At 41.9% G+C, this 18110-nt stretch overlaps 1 protein-coding gene across 1 annotated transcript in view; it reads left to right on the top strand.

The window, feature by feature from the left end:
* Positions 1–18110, top strand: part of FGD6 (FYVE, RhoGEF and PH domain containing 6) — a 1320563-nt gene that overhangs the window by 1251508 nt on the left and 50945 nt on the right. Inside the window, exon 18 of the mRNA XM_044087187.1 lies at positions 6608–6736. Within this exon, the coding sequence (XP_043943122.1) occupies positions 6608–6736 (129 nt within the window). The remainder of the gene's footprint in view (positions 1–6607; positions 6737–18110) is intronic.

Raw genomic sequence — 18110 nt, forward strand, 5'->3', positions numbered from 1 at the left:
CCTGCGCAATGTGTCACACCTTCCACCGTTGCATGTGCCTCAGACACCTTACTTAACTGTCTCGGCAGAATAACCAAATTCTGCACACACAACTCCAAATTTTGAATCTTGCAGTGTGGCTAATCACCTAAATTCACCCTTAGCATCCCTCAGCAAACCTGTGATGGATGTCATTTTGGAGGCGAGAAGGCCTAGTACTAGAAAATCTTATGCTGACAAATGGAAAAGATTCTGTGCCTGGAATCAATCTCAAGGGCAGTGCCCAACATTCCTCAGATTTTACAATACTTAACTGAGATGCTTCACAAGGGCCTGTCCTTTTCTTCCATAAAAATCCATGCCTCAGCCATTTCAGCTCATTACAACACAGAACCTCCCCTCTTCTCTCATGCTCTGCTAAAGCAGCATCTCAGAGGGGCCAAAAACTTAAGACCACCCAGGAGAGTTCCAACCCCTGCCTGGGACCTCAATTTTGTATTGGAAAAGCTCACTCTCCCTCCTTTTGAGCCAGCTACTACTGCAGACTTAAAATTTCTCTCCTGGAAAACAGCTTTCCTTTTAGCAGTCACTTCAGCTAGAAGGATTTCCAAATTACAGGCTCTTATGGCAGTGGAGCCTTTCATCATTTTTCATGCGGACAGGGTATCTCTCAGGACCAAGCCATCCTTCATGCCTAAGGTGGTATCCAGTGTGGCTCTTAATCAGACCATTCAATTGCCAACTTTCTTTCCCAATCCACAGAACAAGGGGGAGCGGATTCTGCATTCATTGGATGTACACACACAACTTAGATTTTACTTAAACAGGACAAAATCTCAAAGAAAATCTGAACAACTGCTGGTGGCACTTGCTACAGGGGCAGAGGGAAAGGCTAATTCAAAGCAAACCATTTCCAAATGGATAAGCCATTGTATTTGTTTCTGCTGTATGCATCATGGAAAACTATCCCCCTGGGGATCAGATCCCATTCCACCAGGGCTGCATCTACTTCTACAGCCTTTCTCAGAGGTGTTCTTACCAGGGATATTCTAGAAGCTGCTACCTGTAGCTCAGTTCATACGTTCACCAAACATTATCATTTACCACTTTTCTCTAAATCCAGAGCTGGCTCTGCCACCGCAGTCCTGCAGGGCTTTTTAATGCTGTATAATTCCATCTACTCAACCATAGCTTTGGGAATCTACCCAAATGTAATGACTGCAACAGTGAAACACGAAGAACATAGTACAGTTGTGTACACTTACCATAAATGTTGATTTTCAAGTGTATTCACTGTTGCAGTCGTGGTTACCCTTCCCCCAGCCCCCTATTTTTCTCTGGCTATACCTAATGGAGGAAAGGAGAGGCCCTTGCTAAGTAGCATACTTTAGGCACACCAGGAGTTGAATCTTTCCATTTCTCTGAGAGGAGCTGAGGAAGCTGGCCTGCTGCTTCTTCTGGCTTCCTTAATTATGTCTAGACCTGCTTACTCAACTGTGAGTTATCCCCGTTCCCTGGGGGATAAGCCATGCAGAAAGTTTGAATGTGCGCAGGTTTGAATGCAGAATCTCCCCTCTGGGTTATGTCAGGTGGTCTGCAGTTAAAGGCAGGGGGCCTGTAAGGCTCCTTGGTCAGGCTGAGCAGCAAGGCGTACTAATGTTGCCTAGGCCAATCTGGTGCTAATCCAAACAAGCTGCCTTTATCCAGGGGGGCATCAAGTAGTTTTGATTTTACATGATCAGGCAGTGGCTGTTTTAGCCACGCTTGCCTCCTAATGACTGAACCTGCCAGAGCAGCCCTACTTGAGGCTTTTAGGGCATCGAATCCGCAGTGCAGGGAGTGTTTAACTACTTGAGAAGTAGAATGCCGAAGATCTGCTAACTCTTTGGAAGTATCAGTGTCAGATAAAGATGAAATGTTTTGTTTCATAAGTTCCAAGGTGTGCTGTTGATATTTTAGCATATGGAACTGGCAGTTAAGAGCTCTAATAGCTAAGGTTGTGGAGGTGTACACTTTCTTACCCCATCTGTCCAGGGCTCTTGAGTCCTTGTCAGAGGGAATTAGGTTTTTGGATGAGCTAGCCTTGGCCCTTTAGGGGCCCCTGTGTGATGACCTTTGGGTTTGCTGTAGGGTTTTTACTTTACTTGTTTGTACTTATGTGAATCAGGCACCGTGTAGTACCTGTCTAGGGCATCAGGGATGAGGCTAGATTCATTGAAAACATCCGCCACGTACAGAATACAAGGGATGGCCAAGGGTCTCTGCTCAGGAAGATCTAGAAACTCTTAGTATTTTCTTAGACTGTTGGGCTTCCCAGTGGAAATGCTCTCTCACAGTGTGTAGGGTTTCCCCAAATGAAATATCCTCAGGGGAGGAGACAGAAGGAATAGATTCCTCTGCATCAGAATTCTCAAAGGAGGTGAGAGGTTGTTGTTCCTTATCTGAATCAAGGTAGTCTGAAAGTTCAGAATCCAGCTCTGTGGGAACTTCAGGGGAAGTATCCCTCTTTCTTTTAGAAGGAGTGGTATGGCTACCCCTGATGAAAGTGATGAGGTCCTCCGCCATTTTCAGTAACTGTGTCTGAGGCAGTGGAGGATGAGTAAGATGGTGACTAGAAACGGTTTTCTTTGGGGTGGTCTTGCATTTAGACCTTGGTAAATCCATTTGTCGTTGGGATGTGGTAGTTGGAAGCGAAGATGTTGTTTTTTTGCCTTGAATCAGTTGTGCGAAGAACCTTCTTGGAAGCTGGTGCCTGCATTGTGGCTCCAGACCCAACCGAAGCAGAGACAACTGAGAGATCGGATGAAAAAGCAATTCCCTGGTATCGGTAGAGGCCTGCGAAGGAAATGAGTCAGGCATCAGGGGCTACGAATGCACCTCACTGAATTCCTGAGAACTGACTATTTGCTTCTGGGACGGGTCATCTGAAGGCTTAAGTTTGTGTGGTCTGTCCCTTATTTTTATCTTTTCGTTTTTTGGGAATATTCACAGACTGCTGCCAAATGGATGCCATTTCGTAATGCGAGGAACTACTGTGGAAATGCCTGGCTACAAAATCAGCTCTACGGTGAATAGTCCTTGAATTGAAAACTGCGTTGAACCAACAATGGGGGATGCCATGGTCTGGGGCTAGACAAGTATTGCACAAGGTATGGAAGTCTGTGTGGTATTTGGTTTCCACAGTGGAGACAATTATTGACTTTTTTCGGACATCAGTTAGTGCAAGAAAAAGTTCCCCAATGGGGTGCTTAGCTTTAGTCGTTTTCAGATTCACCTTTCACTCTGGCAATGGCCAACTGGTGGACGCACAAATTGCTTTTGCTTCGGGCTCCACGGCAAGAAAGACTGATGTAATGGTGCCAGCTGATCTCCTTTATACCACTGATGACCTGATGTCAGTCCAGAGGCGACAGCAGCTGACGCAAGGGAAAACCTTGACTCTGGTATTCGGGTCAACCAAGGGCTACCCAGCAGGGATAACCCATAAGTGATGACTGCAACAGTGAAACACGAAGAACATCATCAACTTCAGTTTCAGGTCTGTTGACTGAAACCACTTCTGTTTAAGTCAAATGCTGCTAAAAGTGGCAGATTTGTGTACAAGATACAAAGGTCTAGGACTGTCAAAACTTTACAGAAGTATTTATTTTTTAACTTGCTATGACTTTGAAGTTAATTATATTAGTTGGGGATGGGCCCGATCACGTAGTGGTGTGGTGGCTTGTGTTGTTTGCATGCTTTTTGTATTTATTTCTTCTTAATCAAACACTAGTTTTTTTTTTTATTACGCTAACATATTTTTATTTGAATCATGTTATTGACCATGTGTACTTCATTTGTACACTATGCCTGTACTTTCTTGTAACTGTCTCACATGTACTCCACGTTTGCAACAAGATCCATGCAGTCTGTATCTAGCCACACATTTGCTTCAAATATTTGCAGAAAATCAGCTCCTTGTCAGTGCAACACATCTGCACTTGTCATTGTATGTGTCACAGAGTACACTTTTATTTGTACAGCACACTTGTACAGAAGGTACTTGTCACAATGTTTTCTCCCTGTATGCATATCTTTTCTGTGTTCCTTAAATGTTGCCACAATGATCACTTCCTACCTGCATCCTCTACATTGTGTCAAAAGCCTGTCTTACACTGGTGTTCTACAGGACTCGTTCCCTAGCTGTACAACACATCTGTATCCAACATGTACCACAAGATCTGCTGTGTCTGCACAACAACACAGTTGCAGTCTGTTTTCTAGACATACTCCAAACATATGCCAGAGTATCCACATGCTGTCTGTACAACACGTGTACTTCACATAATGCCCTAAGATGCACAGCCTATCTGTGTAGCTTAGTAGCATTAATAAAAAATACTGATTTTAGTACAACAACATGTCTTTATGGTATAAGAATTCATTCATGTGCCCAAAGTGCAGCCAACGTGGTAGGTTAGAGTTGATCACCTTGTCAGTTTTTGCCATTAGCCATGTAGGGTTTATAATCAAGTCTGAGCACTGATGAATTTGACCAAGGAGACAGGAATTGAGTAAACCTTGGTCCAGTCTTTCATTGTACAGTTCTGGGACACCTTTGACTACATTTGCACTGAAGTATAAGTTGGAGGAAAAGCCAGCATATGGAAGGATGATTTTGTACTTTGCATGACATCATCACCTAGCTAAGTAAACCATTTAGAATGTGTAGCGAGTGTACATTGTACTGGCCGTTGACCATGACTGATGATTCAGATGATGGCATTTCAGTCACTGAGTACTACAGTCACACAGGCTACTACAGTAATGTGTATGTGGTCAGTAGGATTAGGATTCCATGTATGGCAGAGATTGGAATAGCAGGAGTCTATATTGGTTCATTGAAGGTTAATTTCTGCGAACCTTCATTCATTGACCCTTTTACAGCGAATGTTCACATCAGCGAACATTCACTTCAAAAAATGACTTACCCAGGGAAAGGAATGAGTTGCCTAGCATTCTGTCACACAAAACACAGTATTTCAAACCTCACGTCAATGAATGACTCACCCAGGGAAAGGAACAAGTTGCCGAGCATTCTGACTGCCACACACAGCACAATATTTCAAACCCAACCATATGGGAGGCTCAAACCCCCCCCCCCCCCAAACTGTATATACCAACTCTAAGATCACAGTACAGTGAGGAAAAGGGGAAATTTCTTATGATGGCCAACTGGTTCCTTTCCCTGGATAAGTCATTTGTTGAAGTGAATGTTTGCTGTATTAGGGTTGATGAACAAAAGTTCACGGAAATGAAACTTCAACAAAGTGATATAGACCTCTAAGGGACAATAAGATTATAGGTCAAGCTACGTTTGGTGAACATGATGAAGTTCTTCATATTAAAAAGAAAAATTACCCTGGACTATATCTGTAATTTTTTTTTTTTTAATCAGGGCTGACATGCAACTTTAGGACATCCTGGGTAGTGCTGTTATCTGCTTGGCGGGGGGGGGGGGGGGGGGCTTTAAGGCCTACTCAGGTTTCTCTGCTCTCCCTGGCTATGTGGTCATGTCATAGGGATGGTTGGGCAATGGGGAGCATGCAGCATTTTGCCTCCACCTCTGTGAGGATCAGATAAGTCCCCACCATAGTCCCTCTTAGACTACACCCTCTCTGTCCAATCTTCGGCCTTTGCAAGGGATGTCGTGGGGATGCCCAGGCAACTGTCCTTCCAGTATGACTACTTCATCATTCTTTGCTGCTCCATCAGACACCTGAGCTGCTAATCATAGCCAGGTTAACTGGGTAGCAGTCAAAGCTTTATCCCGCTATGCCACAGGAGTGACTTCACAGAAGGTTAATTTCTGTTGACTTCTATTTCATGTAATGGATATTAAGTGTAGTTTATTGAGCGAATATCACTTTTATAAAAGTCTTAGTAGTCATGAAGTAGTTTCCTCACAACTGTTGTGTTCCTTTGTTTTTCAAATCTATCTTAAGAAATTAATTCATGATGCCTTAGGCTTTAATGAGGTTTACTCTTTTCATGGTTGCTAGAAAATATTGGCTGCAAAGCTGCCAGTTTAAAACATTCTTAACTTAGATAAAAGAAAAAAATGACTAACACAACTTGCATACATATGTAACAATGTTTAAAAAAATGGGTCATATTGAAGTATTGCATTTCTTTGGCACTTTAACTAGTGGTCTGTTGTCTGCAAAGTAAAATTAGTTCTTTAAGGTTGTTATCTGACTAACCAAACAGTGGGGAATTTAAACATTGTCTTTCAGCACTGATCTCCAATATTCTTTTTTGTTTGTTTGTTTAATTTGTGCTGTTATTTCCAGGTGGCGCAATATAAAGAATGAAGCATTTTAATTGATATATTTAGCTCATGTTGCCCTTGCTGTGTTTTTAATGTGGAAACAAACTTGCCTTTCTGCTCAGGGTATATTATGTCTAATGAATCTAGTGTTTTGCCATTCTTTACAGTTAAATATGGAACCTTACAATCCTTTAACTGTTTTTTTGCATTCACAACAAAGCACTGATAGTTTTCATTTGAATTATAAAAATGCACAGATATAAGAATGTTAGTCAAACTGACATATTATTTTTCTTCTCTTCTGCTTTGCTGTCTAAGGTGTCTGCAAGTACAGAAGACTCCTCCATGAGTGGCTATCTCTATAGGTCAAGGGGCATCAAGAAACCATGGAAACATCTTTGGTTTGTCATCAAAAACAAAGTGCTATATACATATGCTGCTAGTGAGGTAAGGGAACCAGAGTGCTTATGGTTACATTTTGTAGTTAAGGAGAGATGCACTAGTGTTTTCCAGAAAATGCTCCTGTTATATGGACGCACTGCAGTTTTTGATTCCATTTTTAAGAATAATGCTGAAAACTTTGATCCATTTTATAACATTATTGTACTGTTTTTTCAGAGTAATACTGATGTTTAATGCTTGTACCGAAACTGTTTAGCATATTACAATAACCCTGTGCTCCATTGTTTCCAGTATGCATTCTTTCACTGCACTTGACAGTCATCGGACTTCCTTCTATCAGTCAGAGGCATTTGATGCCTCATACTAGGTGGTCTTCAGTGAGAGGAGGTGCTGGCCAGGAAAGGCCATAAGTACAGGCAGCCTAAATGGTGGCTTGTGCTCATGTAGGCATCACTCCTGTTAGGATGTGTTTAGTATGGGTGTAACCACTCTCCCTGGGAAGAAGAGCAGATAACCTGCATCACTGTGGTACCTATTGTACCCTCCCTGTATGTGTGTATGCTGCCATGCACCCTCAGTAAGGACTGCCTCGCTTATGACTTGGTGGCCAAATTCCTTTCCCGACCCATATTTTGCATCAGTGTTTCTTCTCTAAGGGCTTGTGGTATTGGACACTCCAGTACTCCTCCCCCATGGAGAGGCGTGTCCATTCCTTTGCACATTCAGCTCCAGCAGATGGCTGAGACAGTAACTGAACTCTGGTACCCTGAGACATAATCATGGCTTTTTCCCCTCTACCACTAGGAGCTGGTTCATCTATGTCTCCATTTTCATTTTTACTTGCTTGCTATGTATAGTTCTTGAAACGGGGAAAGAAAATCCTCCTTTTACCAAAAAACTCTTGCTATCAAGACAGCTCAAGAACTGGGAGCAAGAATCACGTAAATGATCCATTAGCCAAGATGAGGTCTTAAAACAATCCCTAAAGTGCCCGTCAAGCCTCTTAAAGTAATTGGTAGCGATTATACTTTTAAGCTCATCGGGGAATTTATTCCATACACTAACAAATCTTTTAAAAAAACAACTATTATTGTTCTTAAACATTCTTCTTAATATATATTGATTTTAATGTGAATCCTTGCATAAAATTGAAAAGGATCATGAAAACATTTATGCACCTTAAGTCTCCTTTTGTTTTTCAGTAAAATAAAGAGAATGCATTTAACCTCTTTAACCTTTCATAGTATCTCAAACTGTTTATATATTTTCTCTGGATACCTTCATTTTTACGTACATCTGTCTTGTACCATTGGTCACAGACCCCTTTCTTCAAGTGATCATTGAGAGAATATGTATAGTCCATCTAATAATTAGCCTTCCCTTGCTGATCTTGCAGTAATCTTAATCTTCAGTCACATCTGTCACTATCTTCTCTCTGTTTTATGGCTGCCTGTTTGTCTCTCTAATCTGTTTTTTTGCAGCTGAAGATATGTAACGTTTTGAGTTGAAGTGTCCAGAAGCATCAGTGTCATGCAATTCTGAACAACATACAAAATTTAAGTAATGCCTGTAATTTCCATTCAAGCAGTTTATGGTTAAGTGGCTAGAGCCTTGACTCATGAAGGAAAATGCCAGCTTTAAATGGATTCTAGTCTTGGCACAGAGCACACAACCTTCCATCATTCAGTTCCATGCAAATTCTATACAGAAAGCACTCCACGTGACAACTACACTTGAGGGCTTTAAGCACTGAGAGGTAGCAGTGCTAACAATCCATAATCACCTAACTGGAAACATTATGATCTCGCATTCCTTTTGATTAGCGAACACTGGATCCATATCTGTTTTCGATTCCAATACTTTTAACTGTACTGGTCATTTCATGCTTCCCTTTAGCCAATAATGTCTGTTGTTTGACTAGATGTTTTTAATGTGATGTATTTGGGTGTGCATTTCTGTTTATCCAGACAGTTGCTTTGTCTCAGACACTGTTATGTACACTATGTGTAATGTTCAGATTTGTGTGTGATCCTGTTCAGTCTTGTGTTGTGCAACCAAGTCAGATTGCATGATATTGCCATTAAGAGCAATGTTTTTATAGTGAAAATTTGCTACCATAATTTATTTGTTGTGTTTGGTATCAGTTGCTACACTGTTTTTCTTTTCAGCTCAGCTGATGGCTACCTAACGTTAAGATGATATATTTGTACATGAAACTTATTCCTTCCTCCTAGCCTTCACCATGTCATCACATTACTTCTACTATCATTCACAGTTGATAGCTTGCACAACATTCCCATTATACAGTCAGCCGAGTTGGGACTTGACTGTGAAGGTTTTTTTTTTTTTCTGGAGTGTCTTCTTATGCTTAACACTTGAATAAAGTTTACAATGCATAACTGAAGATGCCTTCACTTATCAGTGGGACAAAACATTTAAGTGCCTGGGCTTCTGCCTGATTTATATGGAGGGTGATTACTTCCTGTAGTCTCCTTGTTTTGTCTGTTGAGTTACATAATAGCCAGTCCTAGGAGGATCTGGTGAGAACAGATCTGAATGTTTAGATTTTGCAGTGATTTGCTGATAAACTACAGATGCCAGTGAAAAATTGCACTTGCCGCTAGGATAGCTTTTGTTTAACTGCTTGCTGCTGCCCATTGCTGGTTTCAACTGGCTGTCAGCTGTGTTACGAAAATTGTCATGTTCTTTTAACAGAAAGTGTGGTTTATTTCACAAGCCAAAATGTAATAAAGGCTTTCTAGAAACCGTTTGCAGTCAGATAGGTATTTCATACTCCGAAATTCCATATCATACCCAAACTTCAGTACTACTGCATGTGTGAAGTACAGTAGAATGAGGATGTTCTTGTGTTCTTTCTCTGCAAAATCAGTCTATAGAGGGGGTAAGGCAGGATCCTAAAATGAGATTTTCAAAACATTGTGGGGAAGATATTGAAAATGTGCCAAGGGGATAAGACCACATTAAATTTAGTTGATGTAGCATCGTAAGTTTGGTAGTTTGTTTTATTTTTGCCTTAAAACTTACATGTATTACTTGAAGTCAGATTTATAAATGCAGTAACTGTCATTTTCATATTTTTAAGCAAAAATCATCTTTATTAAATTATCATGTATGATATAGGCAATCTTACAGTTATATAAATGAAAATAAACCATACCAACACAATCTCAGTTGCAAACATTATACATTACAAACTGCCAACACAACTTTAGCTGCAAACATTATACATCACTTATACCCAGTAATTGTCAGTCAACCATTACATAGTTCATTCAAATCCTGTCCTCTTTTAAATTGTCAACTCATTACACTCCCAGAAAATATGTTCCCAGTTACCTCTTTCTTCCCAGTCACACCTCCAACATTTGCTGTCTACCTGAGGAAAAATTCTTTGGAGTCTACTCTGCGTATAAAAATACCTATGTAAACACTTCCATGCAAAGATCCTAAATCATCTAGACTTTGCTCAATGGTTCTTGGAATTCATAAATTCCAACATCCTAGAGCAACTAATTCATAGTCCCACCAGGGTATCAATATTCTAGACCTGGTCATTACCTACATGGGAGATCGATGCTCTACACCAGTGGTCACCCCCTCGTTGGTCAGATCAGACCATAAGCTAATCACCCTTGACATCCACATCCCACCCCCACCCCCTTTAAGGAAACCTCCATAAAAAAAACTTCTCCAAAGCTAACTTCATGCTTCTCAAGTCAGAAGTAACAAACTTCATGACACCCATGCAGATAGGAACTGGAAGTTCAACTGCTGAATCCTACACTAAGGTGCTGTACAAGCATATTCACTCGTGCATGGACCGAGCCATCCGAAATAGAACCAAGATGCTGTCCTCTCAAAAAAAAAGGAAGCCAATCTGGTGGTCACCTCCCATAAAAAAGACGTAAAACAGAAGGAAGAAACTGATGCAGAAATGAGGAAGAACCCAGGATTCAAAAAAACTCCCTCAGTAGAAAGCTGAGATCCCTCATGAAATCTTCCAAAGCTAGTTACGAAAACAAAATTGCCAAAGATTTCAAAGACCACAAGGCATTCTACAACTATCTCAAGAATCTAAATGGCAATACTTGGATCTGCTCTGAGCTATAGCAGAATGGCACTAGATATACTGATCCTAAGGATATTGCCAATATCCTGGCAGATAGATTCAGTGCCAATGCCCCCCCCCCCCCCCCCCGCCGAAAGGGCCCATCTCAATAGTGAAAGAATGTCAAATTCCAGTAATCATGGCCACTCAGATAAAAAACGCACTCTCCAAAGCCAAGAATATAGCATCCATGGGACCAGACGACATCCCAGGCTGTGTACTGCATGAACTACAAAATGAACTGGCACCTCACCTGTGTGTCATGTTTAATCATAGCCTCACCTCAGGCTTCGTGCCCACAGAGTGGTGCACAGCTACAGTCATCCCACTCCACAAGGGGGGGATCCACTTTGGATCCTGGGAACTACTGTCCCATCAGTCTGACTAGCCTGTTCTGCAAGGCCACGGAACGTATTATCATGGAACTTGTAAACAGACATTGGCAGCCTTCAAACACTGGACCCTACCTAGTTTGTTTTCGTGAACCTGATCGGCTTCTTCGAATCGGTCTCCAGAGCTGTGGACAAGGGTAAGGTGGTTCACACAGTCTACTTGGACCTCGCCAAGGCTTTCGACACTATCCCCCACTCTGGAATCATAGATAAACTTACTAAGCTGGGCATTAGTCCCTACGTCACTCGATGGGTTGCAAACTGGCTTACTGACAAGAACACACACTGTAAAAGTAGCCGACTCCAAATCCAGCTCCAGACAAGTGGTGTACCGCAGGGTTCTGTCCTGGGACCACTCTTGTTTGGCATCTACTTCTCTGAAGTACAGGCCAACATTAAGGGACTCTGGCTTACAAAGTTTGCAGATGACTGCAAGCTGGGAGCCATTATTAAATCCCCAAATGATGTGGATATACTACAAAAGGGCCTTACCGAAACAGATGCCTGGTACCAGAGCCATGGGCTCAAGCTAAATGCCAAAAAAATGTATAGTTGTCCCCTTTGGGAAAAACCACGTACCTGTGAACTACCACATAGGTGGCAGTAGACTAAACACTGAAAGTGTGATGAGACCTAGGGACACAGGTGGACAGTGGCCTCACCTTTGATAACCAGATAGCCACAACAATTAGAAAATCCTTCTATGTGGCACACCTCATCACTAAGGGAATTTCATCCAGAAAAAAGGAGGTCATTGTCCCTCTGTACTCATCCCTCATTAAACCCATTATAGAATACAATGCCTCGTTTGGTATGTACTTCACAAGACATTTGCAACAACTAGAAAGGTAGCAGAAATACCTCACAAGACATCTGCAACAACTAGAAAGGTAGCAGAAATACCTCACAAAAAGAATCACAGGCCTAAAGCAGATACCTTATGCTGACCATCTAAAGAAACTCCAACTGTACTCTGTCGCATATTGCCTACTTGGAGGCGATCTCTGCCTAACATACAAGGCCATGTCAAACCCAGAGTTGTTGGACATGCTACACTTAAAGAAATCCCAATCCCTCTGAGCCACATGCTCCAGGGATCTTAACCTTGCCATTACGATGAAAAGAACATGCTGGAGGGATAGGTTCCTGACCCAGAGACTCCCCATACTCTGGAATAGGCTGCCCATACATGTTAGGCAGAGCGCCTCAATAGCCCTCTTCAAGAGGAACCTTGACGATTGGATGGGGGATAGGAAATTCACCCTAGGGATCACATCAGTAGCCCTGCTAGACAGGGGTCCAGGAAAGGAAATATTTGTGGGAAGCAATAGCCAGGGAATCGTTATGGCTAGGCTTGTATAGGCCCTAGGGCCAATAGCCTAGTACCTACCTATGAACCTAGTTCCTTCTCTGCATGTATTGATCCCACACTTCCCATTTTTTTTTTCCTATGTAACTTGCTCCTTCCCTTTTCTAAAGATCCCTATTCCAGTTGTTTTATCTCTCTTACTGAATTCACTACTAATAGTAAAGTTGGTTTCCATTTTTTGGTAGCCATCATAATTAGACTCAGCAAGGCCTTACTATGTCTAGGCAATCCCGATTCAGTATCAACTCAAAAAAATCATTTCCTTACTTGCACCAATTTGCTCACCCAGCATCTCCGACAGAGCAGTCTGCAGAGAATCTTTAAAGTCTGCCAACTCATTACACTCCCAGAAAATATGTTCCCAGTTACCTCTTTCCTCCCCATCACACCTCCAACATTTGCTGTCTACCTGAGGAAAAATTCTTTGGAGTCTACTCTGGGTATAAAAATACCTATGTAAACACTTCCATGCAAAGATCCTAAATCATCTAGACCTTGTTGCTTATTTGGGAGATGTGCATAAATTCCCCCATTCTTTCTTTGTAAATTGCTTATTCAGTCTGTCTTCCTTATCCTTTCAAACCTTGTCTGATTGATTCTTATAGTAGTCATGCAATATTTTATATGCTCTACTAATTATTCCTTTCTTAATGGCAGCTTCTGTTCTAGATTCTACTAAAAACTCTACCAGTGCTTGCCTTTCATTTAGGACCCTCCAACCCATTTCTTTCTCATTGCCTGTACTCTGATATCAATCCGTGATAGGAAAGGCAGTCTCTAACCTGCAGTCCAAATAAGTTCTTGGCATCTTTCCATTCTTTTACCTTCCTCCTCTAGTTATTGCTCCCAGTACCTTGGTTCTTTTGCCAGTTTTCTCCAGTAAATTCCAGCCCCCTCTTGCCTATTGTTTGTATCCCTAATTGCAGTCATCCACTGTCATTTTCATATTAAGGCAGTAATTATTCTTGGCACTATAAAAGAAAGATTTCATACCTCCTTTGAGAAATCCTTTTTATATCATCTGTGCCAGTGTTCTTGCATTCATAAATCACTAGCAATAGACATGTCAACGGAACAGTGTTACAGCTGCCATTTGTCATCTTTAGTATAAAATGCCTGGCAGTATAGCAAGAGGGTTAAGGCAATGAACTACTAATTAGCTTAGTCTTCCAGTCTGGGGATTGATTAATCTCTGCTTTTACATACTGTGCAACTTTGAGTAAGTTACTTAACCAAGCAGGTTGCCTCAGAATAAGAGATGCCTTTGCCTGTTGAGGTTTTCCTTTACAAAATAAAATGAGATTTTACAATCTTATTTCACAAGGTGGACCCACATATATCTGAAGCCATTGCTGGTCTGAATAACATGGCGAGTTTGATCAGAAAAAAGACAATTTATTGTACAGCACTGAACAAAGCATTTATTAATGGTACTCAAAATGTAAGACGTCTAGTGTAAAAACAAATGCACTATTGTAAAGACTTGAGACTGATGCCATTGGAAAAGACCTGGAAATATTTTATATTTGTGGAAGTTAACTGTGTCTTACATAACTTTTGAGATGTTTAATTTGGAAGCTTTAGACTCTCAAGTATTGCATAGTAAGTGGATTTTATAAACTGTCATGATGCTTTCCACAGCCCACAAATGTACATCATCTGCAGACCACCAGAAGTTAAAATGAGCACCTTTCACTTGCATGCACTTACTTAAAATCATTTTTTCATGTTTTTTATCCCTGCTATCTGTTGACCATTGGTCCCCTGCTAGTCATTTGGCCAATTTGTTCTCCCTCACTGGGCAAGGGTCAACCATAAGGGAACATCATTTAGGCAGCCATTAGGGGCAGTTGTTATTTTTTTCTTTTCTTCTCAGCCCTAGCTGTACATGTCAGCTAAGTGTTGGAGCATGCAGTCAGCAAAGGATGCCCCCTCACTTCTGAAAGGAGCATTCCTTCCAAGTGGGCCCTCTCCCAGAACACAAGCAGCAGTCTCTCTGGTCTGCACCAGATAAGTTGTAATGACCAGTGTGCCCCTCAAGTGCAAACCATTCCGACCCTACACCTTTGGGAGAGGTGAGTGGGCTGTGCCCCTTCATTCCCTTTCCTCCCTCGCTCCTGCAGTGCTATTTCTACCCATTATAACCTGGTCATTTGCGTCAGATTAAGGGCTCGATCTGTCAGTGCCACTGAGTTAGACACTTACTTAAAATGTACAGCTTTGACACATAGTCACATATAGTACTTATACAGTGTAGTGCACTGATAAAAGTCCAGTATTGATAATGAGTTTTAATTTAGGACTTTCAAAAGTTTTGGGGTGCCACAACAACACCCTGAGTGCTTAACACCTAAACATTTTGTATCTCTTGTACAGGTGCTGCACACACAATGCATATCAGAATATCATGATTTCCAGAGCGATTTTTGTAGGGCTTTCTTAAAATTTGAGTGTTGCAGTAGAAATCTATTGAATAAAAACTCGTTTTAACTGCAGGTAAACACTGGCCGTCTTCCCTCTAAATTACAACTTCAAGGGACCCAGTCGAGTTCTCTTTGGAATGAGACAGATTGTATTTTGGTTCAGCTGTCCATTTCTTGTCCATTACTGGGAACTGTGTTACACTGTTGAGACACCACAAAACAATAATGTGCATCTTCTGTGTGCCTCGCATTGTTGCATTAGCTTTTTGCTGTAATGGATGGCACGAAAGTAAGATTTATTACAAAATCCAATGAGAAACTATTAATCCAAGCACCGCTGTAAGTTAGTTGGCTAACAACAGGGTTTTAATTATTTTTGGCTGTTAGATATCTAATTACTGTTAATATTTTTATTGTACTGTTTAAAAGACATACAGACATAGCAGGCAGAATATGGTGTCTTTACTAAACATTGTGACCAATTAAAATTATTCCCATGTATAATTTTTAGCAGGTTACTTTTGAAGAGCAGCTGTGTCATCATTAGCCCATTTTCTGTAAAATCTGTTATGAACAAAAGTTCTACATGAGTCTTAACTTTTAGAGGCTGTTTGCAATTGGCACTTCTTCCTGGCGCCCATGTATGTCTTGAATAAAATTATCACGTCTTTGCTGTTGGGGAAGCAGAATTCTCTACACAGCAAGTGGGAAAACAGCACTGCAAAACAGATAGGCCAAGGTAAGCATGGTGGCACAGCAACTTGTCATAGAAGCTGTGGAACACATGGCTGAATATAGCATTGGAATAGGCAGAGAAGACAGCAGGCTTGCAGTCACAGTAGCTTTTTTCTTCTGTTACTTCTTCCATTGCTATGTGCAAGTAGGGATACTCTCTCTTTCTCAGAATTAGGAGGTATTTCATACCGTGTGTACAGTGCTCTGGTCAGCAAAGCACTTTACTGAAGAAATGCTTTCTGTTGAATGTGTAGCTGCACGGCAGTTGGCCACACCACCCAATGTCGTTGCTAATTTGGAGTTATAGCCACAGCTGTCAGCAGGGTGTTGGGTGGCCATAAACTTGATTTTTTACAGGAGCTTGCCTCTTTCAGTCCATGTAGTCTCTTTGTCATAGTTAGCCATGTGAATATCTATTTCATATCCACTTTGTATCTATTGATGTGCATCATTGGGAACAAACTGCATTTAATGCCCAAGAAACATAGGTCATCCAGATATGACTGCAGCAGTCATATCATAAACCAAGACCAGCAAAGGCAGTGCCCTTACTATTTGGGACCAGATAATGTAAATGCATGGTGTCACTGCTGCTAGCACTTCAACCCAGCCAACAGTCAACTTTAGACAGAGAACTCTCAGGCCTTCATTACTGTCCAGTGCACTGTGATAATGGAACTCTAACAAAGTTTGTCAGGAGGGATCAAGAGATCACAAAAAGTAGAAGGTAAGTAATGTAGGACACTTGTCTGAAGCCTTCAGCCTTGCCTCCTGTCCATAGAATATGTATAGCATCCACTTCATCTTCATCTGGGCCATTGTCCTCAATGAAATACTAACATCCATGCCAACTTCTTTGGAAACTCTCAAAGGTGAACAGAGTTATACTGGCACCTTCTCTTGGGATGAGACAATGGATATCGGTGTCTCTCCTTAGTAACACAACTCTAGTGAGCAGGGAGTGAACCCTCAAGATGAACATCTTGTTAGGTGGGGGTCAGGTCTGTTCTCGCTAGCCCTTCTATACTTATAAGCCAGGTCCTCATTCCTTCTCCACATTTTAGATTTTAAGAACTGTTCACTGTATGGTGGGATGTGGTAAACTGGGTGCTTGAGAACATGACACAGCAGTTAGTCATAATCCAGTACTATGTCTTGTACTGGTTTGTGATCTCTTACTGTGTCGCCCTTGGTGCACTTCACTGACACTTCATTGTCTTGCCCCATGTTTGCATCGGTCAAGTTTGTAGACTGAGTGATTCTGTTGCAGAGGAGGGGTTCTAGGAGCTGTGGTAGGAAGTTGCTTTCTGTTTAAATCTTCAGCCTTAAATGAGTCGCTTTCAGAAAAAGTGATTTTGCATCATCTGACTTCAAATAAGTGCCCGATAGTTTTTTTTTTTTTTTTTTTTATTTGCTTGCTGCTGCTTTGGGTTCATGTCAGGTAGGAAGGGCAAGTGTAGGTGTGGAAGGCAAATTCCACACAAGGACTCGCATGAGCTCCTGCCTGTTTTGCTTAGGCTAAGAACACAGCCATACCACCTGTAGCATTTGTCAGGCCTTCATCCCCAAAATCCTTAGAAGCTGCTTAGCAGCACTGAAACTCTACCTAGAGAATCAGAGGCTTAAATGGTTAGCTTCTCGTATGGATCCGATGTCTGGTTCCTTGAATGAGCCTCCAGTCAAGAAGCCGAAAAAGTCTAGGAATAAACCAACTGGTGCGCCCTCCACTCCAGACGTACCTCTCGAGGCTGGTGAAGGCCCGGGGTCTGAGACAAAGTCCTTGGATCTTCCTTTGGTGGATAGTCCGGAGGAAGGCAGTACAACACCCGAGGTCACATCCTGGAGGGATTCGCAGGCGTCCAATTCGGTCACCGAGGGGGAACCTAGGGTCATAATTACTGAGAGTCCACGAGGGGTCTCAGATTGTTATGCGAGAAGACAATAGCATCTGGCCCTCCTACCCTTCATCGTATCTCCGATTCTTCGCCGTTAGAGTTGCATAAAAAAAAAAAAAAAAAGACAAAGCATATTTCTCATCCTCTGTCTATCCCTTCCATCGAATAGCCTCCGGATTGGCAGACCTTCACCCAAGGCCTTCTAAACGCCCTCCTGGCCTTACGTTAGGCCCCGACTCTGGCCCAGGCCCCTTCGGCCTCTACCCCTAAGGGATCTGCTCCTGCTATCTACTCTGGAGAAGAGGATTCATCTGATGATGAATCCTTCACTTATTCTTCTCAGATTGCTTCTCCTCTGGGTTATGGCTCCCCAGAGGAGGAGTCCAATGGCACAGACTCCCCAGGAGTGGACTTCACGTTTGGTGAGACCATTACACAAATGCAAAATTTCTTCAAGTGGGACAGCAGTCAGGTCA

The sequence above is a fragment of the Protopterus annectens genome, chromosome 11.part0, assembly GCF_019279795.1.
Source record: "Protopterus annectens isolate FY-2018-M chromosome 11.part0, PAN1.0, whole genome shotgun sequence".
Taxonomy (NCBI): domain Eukaryota; kingdom Metazoa; phylum Chordata; order Ceratodontiformes; family Protopteridae; genus Protopterus; species Protopterus annectens.